Source organism: Stomoxys calcitrans, chromosome 3 (assembly GCF_963082655.1).
Source record: "Stomoxys calcitrans chromosome 3, idStoCalc2.1, whole genome shotgun sequence".
Classification (NCBI taxonomy): Eukaryota; Metazoa; Arthropoda; class Insecta; order Diptera; family Muscidae; genus Stomoxys; species Stomoxys calcitrans.
In genome coordinates, this window is record NC_081554.1 from 154,744,076 (window position 1) to 154,767,074 (window position 22,999).

The 22,999-nt window shown below is 39.8% G+C and overlaps 1 protein-coding gene across 1 annotated transcript; it reads left to right on the forward strand.

Moving 5' to 3' along the window:
• The first annotated feature begins 9,440 nt into the window (after positions 1–9,440).
• LOC106094955 (MTRF1L release factor glutamine methyltransferase) lies at positions 9,441–12,580 on the forward strand. The gene is made up of 3 exons (XM_013262199.2): positions 9,441–9,796; positions 9,889–10,409; positions 12,067–12,580. The coding sequence occupies exons 1-3, from the start codon at positions 9,575–9,577 to the stop codon at positions 12,305–12,307; spliced, it is 984 nt and encodes a 327-aa protein (XP_013117653.1). The 5' UTR covers positions 9,441–9,574; the 3' UTR covers positions 12,308–12,580.
• Positions 12,581–22,999: the final 10,419 nt, after the last annotated feature.

Below are 22,999 nucleotides of genomic sequence, written 5' to 3' on the forward strand. Positions count from 1 at the left end.
TGTATTAGACCCTTCAACGTCCTTCGTCAATTTGACCCAGATCGGTTCAGATTTGAATATAGCTGCCATATAGACCGACCCTCCGATTTAGAGTCATAGGCCCATAAAAGCTACATTTATTATTTGATTTTGCTGAAATTTGGGACAATACGTTGTCTTACGCCCTTCGACATCCTCCGTTAATATGGCTCAGATCGGTTCAGATTTGGATATAGCTGCCATATAGACCGATCCTCCGATTTAGGGCCTTAGGCCCATAAAAGCCATATTTATTATCCGATTTTGATGAAATTTGGGGCAGTGAGTTGCCTTAGGCCCTTCGACTTATTATTATTTGGTCCAAATCGGAACATATTTCGATATAACTGCTATGGGACATAAGGTATGCAATTTTCACTGGATTTTGATGGAAGGTGGTTTACATATATACCCGAGGTGGTGGGTATCCAAAGTTCGGCCCGGCCGAACTTAACGCCTTTTTACTTGTTTTTACTTGTGACCTAATCGCAAATTTGTGTGGCATGTGAGGAGATTGTTAAGAGTTGTATAATGACAGATATCTTCAGATCTTTTGCAGCGAAATAAGAGGCAAGTTCGTTGAGGTAGACGTTCACCCTATCGCAGATGTCATCATTGGGTAGGAGGCCTGATGTCATGATCGTCCAATCGTCCGCATATGATACGATCTCAATGCCCTCTGAAGGAGATGGAATAGATGATATTTAGAGGATAAACAGTGCCGGAGATATCATCCCGCCTTGGGGAACTCCGTGTTTCATTCAACGGGCTCCGGACAATCCGTGACTGCGTCCCAGGCCTGACTGGAGGGACATGTTGGAAATGTCGTCAAAGTGTCGAATACTTTCTATAGTTCCACAGCCACGAGGACCGTCCTATTACATGACCTGGGCTGATTGAAGCCACGCCAAATGTGTGCGGTGATGGTATGCAAAGCAGTTGTAGCGCTATGCAAATCCATTCCAAATCTTCGAAATCCATGCTAATGCTCAGCGAATGGAAATTCTCCAACATGGCTCTGAAGGAGGAGTCCCTCAATTGTCTTGGCTACTGGTTGGAAAAGGGAGATCCGTCTGTACGATTTTTATTGTTTGGGTGCTTTCCTGGCTCCTGTAGCAGGATCACTCTGCCCATCTTCCAAACATCGGGTACTTTAGTAGTGTTCAATACCAGGTTGATTGCAGTTGCATGATACTCGACTCCAGATAGATCCTTATTATTCAGCATCAGTGTAGAGATTTAGTTGTTGCCCAACGCCTTGGATGACTTTTCGCCAAAATTAACTGAAGTCCTGTCATCCCTTCTTCCGGGGTTTGAGAGTGACTTAAGAATAGAACACAGCTTGCCTAAGCCGGAACTTAAGCTATATTGGTTTAAGTGTTCCAGTCGCTCGTGTTCCGCTTATATTCGTTGACTAACCTGGAGGACGGATTAACATTCGCTCTTTTCAACCTAACTTGTTTATTTCCAGATTCAGCTTGCTGATTCTGGCATTAGTGGGATCCGATTGGGGTCCGGCTGGTATAAAGCGAATGGCTGCTGCATTAATGATGTCTCGGAATTTCCTATCACCAACTAGAACCTTTGAGGGGATTGTCAACTCACTGAAGCGGCGATCGGAATACTCCTCAAAAACTCGAAAGCGATGAAAATGGAATGTCTAAAGAATGTCTAAAGACATTCTTCATTAAAAACATGATAGTTTCTGGTGTGGAAAACGATGCTTTGTTCGTGTATTCACGAACAAATCAATGAATATGGAATCAATGGCTGAATAGAAAGAATTGAGGTTGGTCACGGTGTAACAATACTTTTTGTAATTATGAACATAAATAATCGACATAAAGTTAGATTAAAATTAGATTAACATTTTTTTGTTTCATTAGGGGGTGGAATAATCAATAACGGTTTGGTACTAAAACCAATAACAGATTGTATTAAAACCAATGCCAGTTCGGTAATAAGGCTAGTACCAAACGGTACTAATCATTTTAGATTTCACCAATACCATACGGTATTGATAGTAAAGCAACATCGTACGGTACAAAGTACGGTGTTGCTTTACTAAGTTCCTGATGTATAATGAGAAATTTCTGAACATAGAGAAGAAAATGTCGAAACTTGAAATTAAGGGCGGACCAGTGCGTGCTACAAAAACCAAGCCTCCAGTTTTTGATGGTTCAACAGCCTTTAATGTTTTCAAGTTCCTTTTCGAAACTGTAGCCTCGAGAAATTCATGGTGCGACTACGATAAGGCGATAGAACTACTGCTTGCATTAAAGGGAAGTGCTGCAGAGATTATACTGAGCATACCCGTTGCATCTAGAAACAATTATGAAGAAGTAATAGCTGCACTTCAACGTAAGTAAGGGGAGGACAAAAGCATCTATCTATAGACTAGAATTAACAGGACGAGTGCAGAAATCAAACGAGACGCCGCAGGATTTCGCTACTTAGGTCGAGCGACTAGTAATGTTGGCATATCCAGAAGAAAACCATCTGTTGGTGGACCGCATGAAGATTGAGACCTTCGTAATGGGTTTGCGTGACCCTGAAATTAAATGTGTAACATAGGCGTCACAAAAGGCTACGTTCGCAGAAACTGTGTGATTTGCTCTCGTAGAAAAAGCGGCGAGAATAATTGCGAAATCCCAGATTTACGAGGTGCATAAGTTGGAGACCATGTACGAGGAATCGACAACTGTTATCGAGTTTGTGAAGGACGCAATAAAGCAGGCGATGAAAGAATTAAACGAGAAACACGTAAGCCAAAAATAAAATGCTTTAGTTGTGACAAGCCTGGACGCTTTGCCCAAGCATGTAGAGCAAGACTCAAACATTCCAGATCGACATCGCCACCTCCAATACAGAGATATAAGAAAAATGGCTGAAAATTCCTCGCAAGAGTCACCTTTAAAGCTAAACCGAGGTATGATCTGGCATCCATGGATAATGGCCCCACAATCTCCGTAGCCATAGTTCAACAGGAAAACACCAACTTAACTACATCCGGTTACATAAATGGAGACAGGCGTATCTTAACGTTGGATACGGCCGCATCAAAAACTCTTATTACGTTGGATTTGGTAAAAGGTAGGAGTGAGATTGTCCACGGCCATGGGACATCACGCAATAGTCAAAGGAAAGGTTGTTATGGATCGCCAATAGATCCGTTAAATATGAGTTTATAGTAGCCCATATTGTGGACGAAGTTATAATTTTTGCCGATTTTATGATTGCCTTCGGCGTTAACCTGGATATGAAGCATCGTGTGATGACTTGGTTCAACACCGAAATATCGCTAAATGGGGGTTATGGTGAAAATATCCCTATTAGATGTTCGACTACAAAAGCCGAACCAATTAAATGATATCAGAACATCGTATCCGACAGCATGATGAAAAGTTTTTCTCGTAACCCGGAAGAACATCTCCAAAAAGTGGGGGAAAGCCACCTAAAAGATCCAGATATGCACATATCAATATTTGTGTTGCCATATAGACCGGCAGTACAGGATTCAACATCGCAGACAGCCGCTAAGGTCTTGTTCAGAAGCTAGTTCAAGTCACCTGGTAAATTGGTAATAGGTTTCAAAACAGATAGCCATGAAGACTAGGGAAAGAAAGGTAGGAACACACTAATACCCCGACGAATAAAAATGACCAGGAAGGAACGATGTGACCGTGCGGCAAATACTGAGAATAAAAGATAATGTATCCGAAATTGCAAACACATTGGGAAAGTCACTGCGTAGTTAACATCAAAATAAACGGCGCAGTATAGCAGAAGAACGAAAGTCCAAAGTCAAAATGAAGGTGAGACAGCTAAAGCGGTTGGCCTCATACGAAACGGGAACTGTGCCTATTCGGGACGAACAGGCTTAAGCGAGGGGTAGTGTTACAATTGGGGTTTATTACTTTTAAGGTTCCTTTTAATTCAATTTTTAATTAATTAAATTTGCTATAAAACAACTCTTTAATCAGTGAGTACTTTCTGTAGGGGATTTTTTTAGGGAAAAATTTCTTAATAAAAGATTTTTGGGGAAATATATTTGAAATTTTGGGGATCTCCCTCAAAAAATATGGTGTTAATTGCTTTAATAATTTTCTTTTTACTTCTTTAAATATGACTGCTACAACTAATACTAGAGATGCAACGGCGAATATGATCAGGATACTGTCTAGGCAACATATGAGATTAAATATCTGTCATATTAATGCCCAAAGCCTGAATAACAAGCTTGACGAATTCAAGATGATTTTTGCGAACTCTGACATTGATATAGTGTGTGTATCGGAGACATGGCTGAATTAATCAACACCTGATGCGTTTATTGATTTTTCAGGATATAGCGTGCATAGAGCTGATAGATGAGGTCGTGGGGGCGGCACAGCTCTGTATGTGAGAAACTACCAGAATACTCAGTTATGTATAAAGTCTAACCCAGGTGGTCCAATTGAGTATGTTTTTGTTGAGGTGTCTACTGCCGATAACAAGCTCCTAGTGAGGTGCGTTTATAGACCGAACAACCGTACGGATACGCGAGATTTTTTCTCTGTCCTTGAACCTCTCTCTCTTGCTTACTCAGACATTGTGGTTGCTGGGGACTTCAACTCTAACGTTTTACAGGACACGGGCTTGACGTTTGAAATGTCTTCCTTGGGGCTTTTGCCTGTCAATTCAACAATTCCCACGCATTTTTCCGCATCCTCCAGCACTGTTCTCGATCTGTACTTTGTTAGTGACACTTCTTAAGTCCTCCTATACGACCAACTGTCAGCCTCATGTTTTTCGAACCATGACTTGATCTTTTTATGTTATGAATTTGAGCTCACCAGGACTAGGGAAACTTATTCTTATAGAGATTTTGCCCGTCTCGACCATGATTTTTTGCTTTCGAGTGCTGTGCTCATCGACTGGGATCTGATATTTCGTATGGAAACTATCGATGAACAAACTGACTTTCTACAGAGGAATATCCGTGACCCAGAGGAACTTACGGTTCCACTCAAGACTAGAGAAGTGTCCTCCAGATCGAAACCGTGGTGCTCCCGGGATATTCGTTCGGCTATTCACGAGAGGAATATGTCGCATCGCAGGTGGAGACGTTACAGGACGCCTGAGTTAGGCCTTCCACGTCCAAGAGAACGTGGAAGGTTATTCGAGACATAGGAATTGGGAAAGATACTAATAGATGTTCAACAAACTTGGATATCAATGGGCTTAATGATGCCTTTGTTAATGTCCCACAGATCCTAGTTGATCCCAATTTCTATGACTTCAATGTCTCCCCCTCCCTCGATGACGACTCTGGTTTTGGCTTCAGCTGTATTGGTCCCACCGATGTCCTTGAGTGCGTCGCGACTGTAAAGTCTAACGCTGTCGGATCTGATGGCATTGATCCTAGATTTGTAAGACTTATGCTCCCCCTTATTATTCCTCATGTAACCTACATATGTTTTCAATAGGATTTTGACCACGAGTTACTTTCCATTAGCGTGGAAACATGCCAAAGTCATCCCACTGCCTAAAAATTCCAAGGAATATAAACCAATTGCGATTCTTTGTTACTTGTCAAAGGTCTTTGAGAAGTTGTTGTATTTGCAAATGTCGTCTTTTGTCAACGAGAACTCTTTGTTATATGTGAGACAGTCCGGGTTTCGATCTAACCACAGCTGCGTAACTGCCTTGGCAGAGGTCACTGAGAGGATCAGGGTCAATTTGGAGAATGACAAGATAAATTTCCTTATTTTTCATGACAATTCTAAGGCATTTGACACTGTGGATCATTCCTTGTTATGTGATAAGATGAGACATCTTTACAATTTTTCTTTTACGTCCGTTTGTCTTATTTTGTCGTACCTGTCACACCGCACTCAGTCCGTCAGTTATAAGTCTTCTCTATCGGCACCTCTGCTTGTTTTAAAAGGTGTTCCTCAGGGGTCAATTCTGCGTCCTCTTCTCTTTTCATTGTACAGTAACGACTTGGCGGGTCAATTGTCTTATTGTGAGGGACATATGTACGCTGACGATGTAAAAATATATATCAGCAGTCCGAGGGATGGGATTGCTGAAAACATACGTCTGCTTAATCATGATCTGTCAAGAGTCAGCACGTTGGTGAAAGCCAATGGCCTGTGTCTCAATCCTGTAAAGTCCAAGTGTGTTGTTATCAAAAACAGGCTGTCTCGTTTTTCATGTGATGTCGGTATATTCATTAACGACTCTAGATTGGAAATCGTTCCTCATGCAAAGAACTTGGGCGTGGTTATTAACAGCACTCTGACTTGGAGTAATCATATGGACTCTGTCGTAGGTCAGGGATATTCAAAATTGCGTGCTCTCTGGGCCACTCAGTCGGTTACTCCGCTGCGGGTTAGGTCTCTTTTGGCAAAGACTTATCTTGTTCCTGGCATTCTCTACGGCTGTGAGTTGTTTGCTAATTGCGACTCCGTACGTAGACGTAAGCTAAACACCTTTTTTAATAGCGTTACTCGTTATGTATTTGGCTTGAGACGGCGCGATTCCATCTCTGAATACTCTTTATCTCTGTATGGCGTCTCCTTACAGCACTTGCTGTAGCTGAGATCGCTTACTTTCCTGCATAAACTGATCTACACGCAGGCACCACAATATCTGTATGGATTTATTGATTTCGCCAGATCTATTAGAGGTAAAAAAAATCATTCCCAAAATGCATCGGAGGCTTGTTTCTGAATGGCATATGTTCATATTCGCTGTACGTCTCTGGAACTCACTTCCTAACGATCTGCAATTACTCAGTAACTCGGTAACATTTAGAACCAGACTTTGGAAACATTTTACTGCATTAAGTTGATGAATGTGAAGACTCATTTATATATTTATTTTTATTCTTTTATACTTACCTTAATTTCTTTTTTTTTCGGATCATTCCAAGTCCATTAATTCCTCTTTAATAGATAAACTCATTTTTGTTTTTTTTTTTCTTTTAAATTCAAATCTTCAAACCCACAAATGTTAGTTTTTTTCCGTTAGTAAGTTATGCTGGGTGAATTCCCTTTTTTTGTAGTGCAGTGTAGGTAAGGTTATACCACTACATTTAATTTGTAACACCAACAAAAAGAACGGCCATGCCAAGCGTAAATACTTCTATTTTCAATGTTTCTGAACTGAAAAAAAAAAAAAATAATCTGGAGATGCCAATAAATACAATGCGTTGCCAACCGTTGACTTTCATTTGGTGTCTTCGCTAAGAAGGAAATTATTACGCTAGCTTTGATGATAGATGTCGCAAGAGAAAATGGTTCGTAAATAAAATACATTCAACTAAGGTTATTCACACGTCCAGACTCATCGTTTCGATTAGTGCATAACTTGGTTGAATGTTATGCCATGTCTACACTGGCTGTATTTTATTTTAGTAATATACTATATAGTGCAGAGCAATGAAATTTGTAGTGTTGTTGTTGTAGCCACATTTTCATGTGGAGGTGGCAATCCTCGTCAAGCTCATGTAGGTGAGCAACCTCTTTCCGGTCCAAAGGACCGATAGCCGTATGACTATTGGCAATTGACTCGTTTAACTTATATCGTTTTGAAAACCACTTCAACCGGTTATCACCACAATTTTTTGGAAATTCCACTTTTTTACACTCCAAAATAAATATTATGTTGCACTTTTGTTAATATTTATTATTTCTTGCTTTAGGCTGGTACTATGTTCATGATTCCGACCATCAAGTATCCCAAAATACTTGGCGTCACATTTGACAGCTCTTACACATTCTCCCACATGCCACAGCAATTTGCGATAAAGTCAAAAGTAGAAACAAGGTCCTCAAGTCACTTGCTGGCAGCACTTGGGGTGCAGACAAAGAAACCTTGTTGACCACGTACAAAGTAATTGGCCGGTCTGTGGTAAGTAATGCAGCGCCAGTGTGGTCTCGTCAACTTTGTGACACGCAGTGGAATAATATTCAGATCTGTCAGAATGCCACCCTCCGAATTGCGACGGGCTGTCTCCTCAGTTCTCATGTGGACCACCTCCATCAGGAGACTAAGATATTAACCAGTGCAAAGACATAACTACTTGCTGTCTAAGCAATAGCTTTTGGGCTGTTATCGCAGAAACCATCTAAATCATCATCTTGTGGATAGATATCCACCGCCCAGAAGCCTTAAGGGAGATCTACATGATCGAGAGCGTGAATTTCAGCGCTAGAAGAGAGAACCTCTGGATCAAGCGGCATATCAAGCAGGTCTAGAAAACATTCATGCAGACTCGGTAGCGAATGCGGTAAATGGCTACCGGGTGAATGTAGTATTTGGAGAACGGCAATCCCTCTCTTGCCCCTGACACAGGATATATTCATTTACAGGTAGTGACAGTTGCCCAACAACACAGTCTTGTTCAAACCTCATGTCATGCAATTCAAGCTCTTGAATTTTGGGAAAAAATGTTGGATATCATCTCACGATATCGCTCATCATTCACAGTTACGTTACGATTCGCATAATCTTAGAAGAAATATGGCCCAATGATGCCACTAGCACATAAACCGCTGCAAACTGTGACATTTTCTGGATGCATTGGTAGCTCATGCAATGCTTCTGGCTGATCTTTACTCCAAAATCGACAATTTTGCTTGTTTACGTATCCATCGGGCCAAAAATGAGTTTAGTCGTAAAATAAAAGAAGCGCGCTATGAACTTTCTTCACAGAGCACGCAAAGCAGAGCAGCAGTGAAACAAAACACGAAACGTGTGTGAGCTGTTTAAACCAGTGTTGCGAACACAAAAACGTCGATCAGCTTGATGTCAAATTGCACCATAAGATTTGTGGTTGTTGTACAAATGAGACCACCTTTAATATTTTCGCCATGATTTCCTATAAACATTCCACTAAGGAACAAGGGATACTTCTCTCTCATCAATGAGTGCAGTCCGCAGTTAGGATACCTCACAAATCTAGCCAGCATTAGTAAGGCGATAACCACCACCGAAAAACTTTCTGATGTAAACGCAGGGATTTGAACCCAGGCGTTCATTGTCATAGGCAGACATGCTGACCTCTGCGACACTGTGGCCTCAGTATACACCCCTGTCAAAATTTTCTGGTGTAAACGGGGTTTTAACAGCTGTTCCGTGAGACCAAATTTTTGAAGGTGGTCTCATTTGTACAACAACCACAAATCATACGGTGCAATCCGCCATCTTGCCAACGTGAGCCCACCTTTTTAATTCCGCCTTGGATATAACCGAAAATTGTGGCAAGAGGTGCATACGCAGCTCTAATCATGAAAATATATTGCGAAAAGCGAACATAGTACCAGCCTTCATGCCGAAAAATCTTTATTTCATGTTGTGTCACCCTGTGAACTGTTTTGCCAGTCGTTTATGGTTCACTACGCTATTTATGGTAGGCTAGAGAACCAAAACAAAGTTTGACATTTGCTTATTTGGCACGACGGGGAAACAATTAAAATTGCCGATTTGCAACTTAGTTGCCGTTCAACTATACAAATAAACACGGTTTTGCTTCTGTGATAAAGTTATCAATTAAAATTTATTCAAAATGTACAAATTGATGACGCAGCAATTGCGTCACTTCTCAAGGACAACTCCAAGACAAATAACCCCAACGGCAGCCGCTTGGACAACGAAGCAAAGCTCAGAGCAAAAAATCTATGTCTCAAAGGCCTTGGAAGGCTGGGATGAAAAATTACGTTCAAACGGAGTGGGGGATATCGATTTTAATTTGAAATGTATCGTGGCCAAGGTGTTGCAGAGAAAATTTGTGAGTGCCTAATTAGATTATTGTTGTTACTTTTATGTAATACCTGCCAACCACTTTGACTTATTTTGCTCGTTTTTAACTTTCTGCTTTAGAATACATTGAAGACATATCATGATGTGCAATTCAACCAAGACCAATTGCAGGAGTTTGAACGTTTGTGTGAGGCACGATGTGCACGCATGCCTCTACAGCATATTGTGGGAGAATGGGATTTCATGGACATTACCTTGAAAACATCGCCTACAGTATTCATACCCAGACCAGAGACTGAAGAATTCGTATCGAAAGTGATTAATATCTATCGCAACTATAAGGAGCCATTGGATATGTTGGAAGTGGGATGTGGATCTGGAGCCATGTCGCTGGCCATACTGCATGCTTTGCCCAACATTAAGAGTACTGCTGTAGAACGCAGCAAGGCTGCCACTGCTTTGGCTTGGGAGAATGCCAAAATGTTGAATTTGCAAGACCGTTTTGTGGTGTACAATCATACAACGGCCGAAAATGATTATTTGCCCAAAGAGTTGGAAGGACGAAAATTCGATCTTATCATTTCTAATCCGCCTTATGTGAAGTCGGAAGAGTTTCCTTTGTTACAGCCGGAAGTGAAGTTGTAAGATCCAATTTTCCTTTTAGTAATACCCTAAATGTGTTCAAAACTAATCTTACTAACAGCAAAATGGTGTGGTGTTTACTAACCGAAGAACGGCCATTTTCACCATCTCTGACCATGTTCCAATGGAACTTAAACGTAACTGTATTAAACTTTTAAGAGATGATATATGAGAAGGGTAGTATACTAAGACCACCGAGGCCATCGTAGGACAGAGGTTAGCATGTCCGCGTATGGGGCTGAGCGTCTGGATTCAAATCCTAGCTAGAAGACCTTAAAAAATTTTCAGTGGGCGACATCTATTAGGTACTTTGCCATGTAAGCTTCTCCCTAAAGAGTTGTCGCAATGAGGCACGCCATTCAGACTTGGCTATAAAAAGGAGATCTCTTATAATCGAGCTTAAACTTGAATCGGATAGCTCAGTGATTTGTGAGAAGTTTTCTCCTGTTCCTAAATGGAATGTTCATGGGCAAAATTTGAATTTGCAGTATACATAGACCAAATACCTGCGGTTTGCACAGTTGTTACGTTTAGGATGTGTTGCTTAAAGATGTCAAAAGAAGAGGAAGACAAGCTTTCTGTATATATAATACTAATCTAATCTAGTCATTCCATTTGTAACACCTCAAAATATTATCCTGCGACCCCATTAAGTATGAATATATATTCTTGATATTCTAAATCGATCTAGACATGTTCGTCCATCTGGTTCGCTTCATATTTGGATATAGCTCCCATATAAGCCGGCCTCCCGATTGGAAATTTCGCGCCCCTGGAAGACGATTTTACTAACCGCTTTGGCTGAAATTTTGCAGGATGTTTTGACTTCCTATAACCATGCCAAGTACGGTGAAAATAGTAAATAATGTGATAAAGCTCTGACTTTAACCGGCATCCCAATTTTACATATTGAGCCCCCGTTGTTGACTCCCAACAACCGTGCATTCCAAATCGGTTTATAACCTGATATAAATTGATCTCCCGATTTGAGAACTTGAGCCCTTGGAACCCGCAATTGTTATCCGGTTTGGATGAAATTTGACAGGCAGTGTTTTATTATGACTTCCAATTTCCATTGACCGATATCCAGTATTGACCAACTCGGGATATATCCTTATATAGCTCCCATATAAACCGACCGTTTGAATTTTTGGTTGATTTGTAGAAATGATTTACGTTAAGTACCCATGCACAACTAAGTTTAAGCCGAATCCATGATAGTGAGTTCCCAAGATACGGCCCTGGCGAAATTAGCACGTTTTTACTTGAGTTATAGTTTTGCAATAGCCTTGCAATATGTGACTTCCTTTATTCTTAGAGGGCTCAGTTTTAATACGATTTGAGTTATAGAAACTTTTTAAATCCCAAGATACGGCCCTGCCGAAATTTGCACGTTTTTAATTGAGTTATAGTTTTACAATAGCTTTGCCACATTTGACTTCCTTAATTCCTAGAGGGCTCAGTTTTAATACGATTTGAGTTATAGAAACTTTTTACATCTACAGTTGTATACTTGGTGTAATTTTCGGTTACAACTAATCAGATATGGTGAAAATGGGTGCTAATTCTTTTAACCAAAATAATCTGCGGAATTTTGAATAATTTGTCCAGCTTGTTATTCGCAGAAATTTTCTTATCAATCTCTTTTATTTCCAGGTATGAGAACTTAAATGCCTTAGATGGTGGCCCAGATGGCCTGCGCATCGCCCGTTTAGTATTTGATTGCGCTTGTATACACTTAAAGCCTGGCGGCAAAATGTGGCTAGAACTAGGCAATGATCATCCTCCCCTAGTACAAACTATTATAGATTTACAATATGAAGGAAGACTACGATTCATATCTGGCTATGAAGACCAATATAAACGCAATCGATTTGTGGAAATAGAGAAGGTCTAAGAAATGGGATTTAAGGCTTTAATTAAATGACATAGTAGAAATGTTGCTAGCATTAAGATAGCCCGGCATGTGATAGTATTTATTAAATCTTGTGAAACAGCATTCAGGAAAGTACAAAGAAAAAATATGAACTTGTATTTGTTTGTCCACTAATGTTGACATTTGAAAATAAGTATTACATAGTTATGTTATTAGCATTTAATGCTTTTTAAATAAAGAATCTAAATCTAGTCAGATACTCAAAATGACGAATGGATTTTAAACAGAATTAAAGAGCTATCGTACGTTTCATTTGCTGTTGTAGCAGGGTATACACTGAGGCGGCAGCCATTGCCGATGAAGGACTCCATAGGATCAATCCGGTATGTACAACCTGCTGCCATGTGATTGTAACAATGATTTCTTTTCCCTCCACTTTGGAATTGGGAGTAAACGAACACACCATTTCGTTTCTCCTTAGCTCCTCTCGGATTCTCGCTTTAACTCTAACACACAAATAATTTTTACAATAAAAATTATTTGTGTGTTAGAGTTAAAGCGAGAATCCGAGAGGAGATAAGGAGAAACGGAGACATTACTGGTGAATTTTATAAAAATCGGTTCAGATTTAGAAATAGCTCTCATATATATATCGCCGATTTTCACTCCTAGAGCCACTGCAAGTGCATTTATTCACCAATCTTCTCAAAATTTTGTGCAACGCTTTCCTCGACAACTTCCACAATATCCATAAAGTTTGGTCGAAATCGCTTCAGATTTAGATATAGATCGATTTGGACTAATATTGCAATAATGTGGTCATTTGTTAATCGATTCTCGGGAAATTTGGCAGGAAAGGTTTTCTCTTGACTCTCGACATTACTTGTGAATTTTATAGATATAGCTCCTATATATATGTTCGTCCGATTTTGGGTAATTTATATTACATTTTGAACATAATTGCTCGAAATCTGATACGGATTGTTTATTAACCAATCTGAAAACATCCGGCGGGGTCCATCAAACTTGGTTCAGAATAAGAGATAGCTGCCATTTTGTACTTATAGGGTAGGTGTAGGGTATAATAAAGTCGGCACCGCTCGACAATTGCCTTTCCTTACTGGCTTTATTTTGATTTGGACCAAATATGGTCCAAATCGGTTCATAACCAGATATAGCTTTTATATAAATCGTTCTCGGATCTTGATTTCTTGAGCCTCTAGAGGGCGCATTTATTATCCGATTTGGCCGAAATTTAGCATGGAGTGTTTTGAATTGACCATAAACAACTGCACCAAATCGGTTGATGACCTAATATAGCTCCCATATAAACCGAATCCGGATCATAACTTCTTGAGACGCTAGAGGGCGTAAATTTTATCCGGTTTGTCTGAAATTTTGCATGAAGTGTTTTGTTTTAATATTTAATAACTGCGCCAAGTATGGATCAAATTGGTTCATAACGTGATAAAGGTCCCATATAAACCCATCTCGGATGTTTCTTGAGCTGCTAGAGGGCGCATTTATTATCCCACTTTTACTTATAGGGTAGGTGTAGGGTATAATAAAGTCGACACCGCCCGACTTTTGCCTTTCCTTACTGGTTTTATTTGGACCAAATATGGTCCATATCGGTTCATAACCAAATATAAGTTCCATACAAACCGATTATGCACCAGGTATTTTATTTTGACCATCAAAAACTGTATCAAGTATGGTTCAAATCGGTTCATTACCTCATTAGCTTCCATATAAACCGATATCGGATCTTCAATTCTTGAGCCGCTGGAGGGTGTAATTACTAACCGATTTGGTTGAAATTTTGCTTAAAGTGTTTTCTTTTAACTTCTAACAACTGCGCCAAGTATAGCTCAAATCGGTTCATAACCTGATATAGGTCCCATATAAACCAATCTCGGATCTTGACTTCTTGAGCCGCTAGAAGGTACAATTCTTATCCCATTTGGCTAAAATTTTGCACCTGTATTTTATTTTGATCATTAACAACTGCGCCAACTCGGTTCATAACCTGATATAGTTCCTATATAAACCAATCTCGGATCTTGACTTCTTGAACCGCTAAAGGGCGCAATTCTTATCCGATTTAGCTGAAATTTTGCACAACGACTTCTTCTATGACCTCTAAAATACATGTTAAAATTTCTCGATTTTATTTATTGAACCACTGTAGGGCGCAATTCGCATCTGATTTGGTTGAAATTTTGCACAATGAATTTCACTTTGTTCCCCAACAGCCAAACCAAGTATGGCCCCAATCTGTTAATAACTTCGCATAGCTCAAATAGCTTAACAATTCTTATCCATTATCCTTTGTTTGCCTATAAAGAGATATCGACCAAGATTTGGCCCGGCCGAACTTAGTACGCTTTAACTTGCTTTATTTTTCTGCGGCCTGTGTTGTGTTTTCATACGCTTGTTATTCCCCAACTCTCATGAATGACGGTCCACTCATATAGGATCTTCTCAATCTGCCTGGGCGTCGTTAGCACCGATTTTTTCCTGATCATCATCATCCTGCTACCATGTTTGCCTAATTCTTATGGGACGATTTTCCTAAAGTCTGGCTACTCATTTAATGATGTTCGTATAGGACCCACATTGCATCTGTATTGACCTCTGTAATTCTCAATTGGAGAAAATAACGATATGTTTTCCGTGGAGACAGAGCATAGCAACGAATATTGTTTAAACCCTAGGCGAATGGTCTTGTTAAGGATTATCAGCTTAAAACTGTCACATTTGGCGTTAATTGCACCCCACTTCTATGTAAAACTTGGCTTCAGATTCTTAACCAAATTACCCTAATGTTGCAAATATTCTCAAACGAAAAACTTATGTCGATGACATGTTATCTGGAGGTTTCTCCAGATTAGATCCTAGAGTTTTTTTTACCTTTTAACTGTGCAAATAGAATGAGAGATTCCACGGGCTTTTGAGGTGGAATCATATTTTAGGAAGAATAATGGGTTTGGCTGGTCTACCATGAACATTAGAAATAAGATTCGAGTTTTCGCCTGAACAGTTGTCAAAACGCACTATGAAAAAAACTTTTGTTAAATGACAAAAAATTTTCTTCAAATAAGCAATACTAAGTTCTTTTTACGACAGCAACAAATTTCGTAGATTTTAAATTTACATGTCTATTAAATGCATCGAACAATGACAATCATCTGTTTATAAAAATTGTTACTTCAAATTTTTTAAGAAACATTTTTATACCCACCACCGACGGATGAGGGTATATTCATTTTGTCATTCCGTTTGCAACACATCGAAATATCCATTTCCGACCCTAAAAAGTATATATATTCTTGATCAGCGTAAAAATCTAAGACGATCTAGACATGTCCGTCCGTCTGTCTGTTGAAATCACGCTACAGTCTCCAAAAATAGAGATATTGAGCTGAAATTTTGCACAGGTTCTTTTTTTGTCCATAAGCAGGTTAAGTTCGAAGATGGGCTATATCGGACTATATCTTGATATAGCCCCCATATAGACCGATCCGCCGATTTAGGGTCTTAGGCCAATAAAAACCGCATTTATTATCCGATTTTGCTGAAATTTGGGACAGTGAGTTGTGTTAGGCCCTTAGACATCCTTCGTCAATTTGGCCGAGATCGGTCCAGATTTGGATATAGCTGCCATATAGAGCGATCCTCCAATTTAGGGTCTTAGGCCCATAAAAGCCACATTTATTGTCCGATTTTGCTGAAATTCGGGACAGTGAGTTGTCTTAGGCCCTTCAACATCTTCCGTCAATATAACTCAGATCGGTTTAGATTTTGATATAGCTGCCATATAGACCGATCCTCCGATTTAGGGTCTTTGGCCCATAAAAGCCACATTTATTATCGAATTTGGCTGAAATTCGGGACAGTGAGTTGTGTTAGGCCCTTCGATATCCTCCGTCAATTTGGCCCAGATCGGTTCAGATTTGGATATAGCTGCCATATAGACCGATCCTCCGATTTAGGGTCATAGGCCCATAAAAGCTACATTTATTACCCGATTTTGCTGAAATTTGGGACAGTGAGTTGTCTTAGACCCTTCGACGTCCTCCGTCAATACGGCTCTGATCGGTTCAGATTTGGATATAGCTGCCATATAGACCGATCCTCCGATTTAGTGTCATAGACCCATAAAAGCTACATTTATTATCCGATTTTGCTGAAATTTGGGAGAATGAGTTGTTTTGAGGCCCTTCAACATCGTCCGCCAATATGGCTCAGATCGGTTCAGATTTGGATATAGCTGCCATATAGACCGATTCTCCAATTTAGGGTCTTAGGCCCATAAAAGCCACATTTATTATCCGATTTTGAGAAAATTTGGAGCAGTGAGTTGTATTAGACCCTTCAACATCCTCCGTCAATTTGGCTCAAATCGGTCCAGATTTGGATATAGCTGCCATATAGACCGATCTCTCGGTTTTAGGTTTTGGGGCCATAAAAGGCGCATTTATTGACCGATGTTGCCGAAATTTGGGACAAAGAGTTAAGTTAAGCCCCTCTAAATATTTCTGCAATTTGGTCTAGATCGATCAAGATTTGCATATAGCTGCCATATAAACCGATCTCTCGATATAAAGTCTTGGCCCCATAAAAGGCGCATTTTTAATCCGATTGCACTGAAATTTGACACACTGACTTATGTTATGCTTTTCGACATCCGTGTGGTATATAGTTCAGATCGGTTTATTTTTAGATATAACTACTAAAAAGACCAATATTTTGTTATATACAATTGAACAATGACTTTTACTTATTAGTATCTGGTCCAAATCGGAACATAGCTGCTATGGGGCATAAGGTATGAATTTTGCACCGGATTTTGAGGAAAGGTGGTTCACATATATATCCGAGGTGGTGGGTATCCAAAGTTCGGCCCGGCCGAACTTAACGCCTTTTTACTTGTTTTGTTTTCTTTTTTGCAGAGATATTAGGGATACAAAATAAACTATACTCGACCAGATGTCTATGTGACTCTCTAATCCCTAGGAAATCAATAAAAACTTCTGCTCCAGTGCCCATTCAACTTCGACCAATCCGTGTGTATAGAGGGACCAGAGAAGTTCGTGACGCCCCCAGCCCAAAACTACCTCTCCAAGAAGACAAACTCCAAGTCTCAATCTAAGAAAGGTCCGTCCGCCAATCCCAATGCCATGTAGTCGTCCCACGCCACAAATTCCAAGTCGCCATGTAAGAAAGATCCGTCCGGCAATGTCATGTAGTCGTCCCACGCCATCGGAATACCGCAGAACAAGCGAATGCCCGAAATCCGAAGAGCGCGAGTTCCAGACTCCCAATCAGAAGACTACTCAGCGCAACGCCCTCCACGTACAAATGCAAAGGTCTCAGATTAAGTTTCGCATTCAGTACTGCTCTTGGAGCACTCCCCGTCGTCCCGATATCAGCACCGCCGCTATCACTATCGTAAGAAAGTTTATTAATTACTAACTTACAAAAAGAAGCATTACGGCAGGCCTGGGATCTGTACATCTAAAAAGAATGGTCAGCGGAGGAACACTCCAAGGAGTTGTGGTCTGGTGGAGGGCCCTTCAATGCCCCTGGACATCGTGGCCAGACAAATTGGTGGCAAAGGGACTAACAAACAACGAAAGGCAACACCTCACAAAAAGAACGAAATAAACAATAACACCAGACAACAAACACATTAAAAAAAGGCATGCAGTTGAAGGAAAAAATTAAAAAGAACAATTACAACGAAAAATCTTCTAAAATAATAAAGGTCAAAATATTTTAAATATACCTTTAATAACAAACATTGAATTAAACTAAAATATACAAAAGGGTATTTTCTTTTGTAGGGGAGCAAATAAATTGCACCAAATTTGGTAGAATACCATGCTATTAATTTTGTTGAAGTGCAGTGGAGTAGTGCATAAGTTATTGAATTGCAATCCAAGGGGAATCTGGTTCGATCTCAACTGAGGTCGTTTTCCATTAATTTTTATATTCTAGTTTCAATTTTACCTGTTGCTCTTTATTCAATTTCTATGTATATGTAGATATATTTAAAAACAGTAGCACTTACAAAGTTACAGTCGTAAAAAAATTATATTTAGAATTTTTGGTAAGATTGGTGTGGTGAGTTTAACAGACAATTCAAAATTTTAAGAAACGATACTGTCACACTCGTTCACCAACCGCCCAACAGGTTATTTTATTATACCCTCCACCATAAGATGGGGGGTATACTAATTTCGTCATTCTGTTTGTAACTACTCGAAATATTCGTCTGAGACCCCATAAAGTATATATATTCTTGATCGTCGTGAAATTTTATGTCGATCTAGCCATGTCCGTCCGTCTGTCCGTCCGTCCGTCCGTCCGTCCGTCCGTCCGTCTGTCTGTCGAAAGCACGCTAACTTCCGAAGGAGTAAAGCTAGGCGCTTGAAATTTTGCACAAATACTTTTTATTAGTGTAGGTCGGTTGGTATTGTAAATGGGCCATATCGGTCCATGTTTCGATATAGCTGCCATATAAACCGATCTTGGGTCTTGACTTCTTGAACCTCTAGAGTGCGCAATTCTTATCCGATTGGGATGAAATTTTGCACGACGTGTTTTGTTATGACATCCAACAACTGTGCCAAGTATGGTTCAAATCGGTCCATAACCTGATATAGCTGCCATATAAACCGATCTTGGGTCTTGACTTCTTGAGCCTCTAGAGTGCGCAATTCTTATCCGATTGGAAAGAAATTTTGCACGACGTGTTTTGTTATGACATCCAACAACTGTGTCAAGTATGGTTCAAATCGGTCCATAACCTGATATAGCTGTCATATAAACCGATCTTGGGTCTTGACTTCTTGAACCTCTAGAGGGCGCAATTCTTATCCAATTTGAATGAATTTTGGCACGTAGTATTTTGTTATGATATCCAACAACTGTGCCAAATATGGTTCAAATCGGTTCATAACCTGATATAGCTGCCATATAAACCGATCTGGGATCTTGACTTCTTGAGCCTCTAGAGGTCGCAATTATTATCCGATTTGCCTGAAATTTTGTACGACGGATGACTGAATCGGTTTATAGCCTGATATAGCTCCCATATAAATCGATCTCTCTATTTTACTTCTTGAGCCCACAAAGGGCGCAATTCTTATTCGAATTGGCTGACATTTTACACAGGTCTCCAACATATAATTTAATTGTGGTCCAAACCGGACCATATCTTGATATCGCTCTAATAGCAGAGCAAATCTTTTCTTATATCCTTTTTTTGCCTAAGAAGAGATGCCGGGAAAAGAACTCGACATATGCGATCCATGGTGGAGGGTATATAAGATTCGGCCCGGCCGAACTTAGCACGCTTTTACTTGTTATACCCTCCACCATAAGATGGGGGGTATACTAATTTCGTCATTCTGTTTGTAACTACTCGAAATATTCGTCTGAGACCCCATAAAGTATATATATTCTTGATCGTCGTGAAATTTTATGTCGATCTAGCCATGTCCGTCCGTCTGTCCGTCCGTCCGTCCGTCCGTCCGTCCGTCTGTCTGTCGAAAGCACGCTAACTTCCGAAGGAGTAAAGCTAGCCGCTTGAAATTTTGCACAAATACTTCTTATTAGTGTAGGTCGGTTGGTATTGTAAATGGGCCATATCGGTCCATGTTTTGATATAGCTGCCATGTAAACCGATCTTGGGTCTTGACTTCTTGAGCCTCTAGAGTGCGCAATTCTTATCGGATTGGAATGAAATTTTGCACTACGTGTTTTGCTATGATATCCAACAACTGTGCCAAGTATGATTCAAATCGGTGCATAACCTGATATAGCTGCCATATAAACCGATCTTGGGTCTTGACTTCTTGAGCCTATAGCGTGCGCAATTCTTATCCGATTGGAATGAAATTTTGCACGACATGTTTTGTTATGATATCCAACAACTGTGCCAAGTATGCTTCAAATCGGTCCATAACCTGATATAGCTGCCATATAAACCGATCTTGGGTCTTGACTTCTTGAGCCTCTAGAGGGCGCAATTCTTATCCGATTGAAATGGAATTTAGCACGACGTGTTTTGTTGTTATATCCAACAACTGTGTCAAGTATGGTTCAAATCGGTTCATAACCTGATATAGCTGCCATATAAACCGATCTTGGGTCTTGACTTCTTGAGCCTCTAGAGGGCAAAATTCTTATCCGATTTGAATGAGTTTTCGCACGAGGTATTTCGTCATGATATCCAACAACTGTGCCAAGTTTGGTTGAAATCGGTCCATAACCTGATATAGCTGTCATATAAACAGATCTGGGGATTTGACTTCTTGAGCTTCTAGAGGGCGCAATTCCTATCGGATTTGGCTGAAATTTTGCATGACGTATTTTATTTTTACTTTCAACAACTGTTTCAAATAAGGTTCAAATCGGTTCATAACCTGATATAGCTGCCATATAAACCGATCTGGGATCTTGACTTCTTGACCCCTAGAGGTCGCAATTATTATCCGATTTGCCTGAAATTTTGTACGACGGATCCTCTCATGACCATCAACAAACGTGTTAATTATGGTCTGAATCGGTCTATAGCCCGATACAGATCCCATATAAATCGTTCTCTCTATTTTACTTCGTGAGCCCCAATGGGCGCAATTCTTATTCGAATTGGCTGAAATTTTACACAGGTCTCCAACATATAATTTAATTGTGGTCCGAACAGGACCATATCTTGATATCGTTTTAATAGCAGAGCAACTCTTTTCTTATATCCTTTTTTGCCTAAGAAGAGATGGCGGGAAAAGAACCTGACAAATGCGATCCATGGTGGAGGGTATATAAGATTCGGCCCGGCCGAACTTAGCACGCTTTTACTTGTTTTTTTTTTTCAAATTTTCAGTCTTTGCATCCATCATCATTATCTTTGGGGTATTTGCCACCACCACCGTCGCCGAAAACAACAGAAAATCGGCAAATAAAGTGGGTGTTTTGCCGACCGGGTCACACGTTGCCCTATTGCGGTAGGTTGAAAGCACTTTCTTTGGAGGTTCATCAATGTAAAAATTGATGAACCTTAGCTTCAAATGCTTGGGCCGGTATCGTGAGGCGTGGTGTGTGAGGCTCTACCCATGTGCAAATACTGCCATCTGCCATTCACTCCTTCATAGATTCCTTGGTGGCAAAGAGGCCAATAATCAACGAAAAGCGCCACATCGCAAAAAAAAGCGAAATAAACAATAACAAGGCAACAAAAATATTATAAAGGCATGTACATAGTTGAATAAGTTATTGAAACACAACAACTACGATGAAAAATCTTCAAAAAGGCTATTTTCTATTGTAGGGGAGCGAATAAATTGCACCAAATTTGGTAGAATACCATGGTATTAAATTGCTATAGTGCAGTGGAATAGGGCATAATTTATGGAATTACAATGCAAGGGGAACCTGGTTCGATCCCAACTGCGGTCGTTTTCCATTAAATTGTATATTCTAGTTTAAATTTTACCTGTTGCTATTTATTCAATTTCTATGTATATATAGATATATATAAAGGTATCACTGGCGTGGTGAGTATAAAAAAAGTCAAAACTTTAAGAAACGATACTTTCACATTCGTTCACCGGCCGCCAAACAGTATGCAGCAAAACTGGGGGTTTGGTTAAGTTGCGCAATGTTTTAATGCTTTTTAATATTTTTTTTCCAATTATTCAGCCTTCACAATCACCATCATTATCTTCGGAGTCTTCTTACCAAAGACGGACGTTTGGTGTGTGTTGCTATCGTTGGCGTTTCTTATCCATCGTCTCAAAAGAGAAACAGAAAAAAAATTGAAAATTTAATGATCTCGCCCTAACAGACAAAAAACTTGAAAAATGAAAAATTCGGCAGAGCCCGACCAGGATTCGAACCTGAGCACAGTGTGGGTTTTGATATCCAACAATTGTGCTAAGGATAGTTCAAATCTGATCAAACCTGATATAGCTGCCATATAAACCGATCTTGGGTCTAGACTTCTTGAGCCTCTAGAGGGCGTAATTCTCTTCCGATTTGACTGAAATTTTGCACATAGTGTTTTGATATCACTTCCAACAATTCCAACTATGGTTCAAATTCGTCCATAACCTGATATAGCTGCCATATAAACCTATCTAAGGTCTTTACTTGTTGAGCCTCTAGAGAGCGCAATTCTCATCCGATTTGGCACACATTATGTACAACGGCTCCTCCCACTGCCTTCAACATACGTGTGCAATATGGTCAGAATCGATCTATGGCTCCATACAGCTCCCATATAAACTGATCTCTCGATTTCGCTTCTTGAGCCCCGAATCGGACTATAATTTGATATAGCTGCTCCTCCGTCCTTATTCATTATACTTTGTTTGCCTAAAGAACTCGACAGATGCGACCATGGTATATAAGATTCGGCCCGGCCGAACTTAGCACGCTCTTACCTGTCTTTTTTTTAAATTTAGTTCATTTTAACTGAACCATGGGTCGCTTTTTTTGAGTGTAGTAGAAAATCCATTTAAAATCATTTCCCAGTATTTTAAAAATTTCTGAAAACACAGATAAATATAAACAAATAAATTACAATGCATAACGGACCATGCCAATAAACTGAGAAATAGTGATAATTATTATATCTATTTCTCGAAGAGATAATTTGAAAGAACAACTCATCATTTACGGAATTTAACGCAAAATTTAATAGTG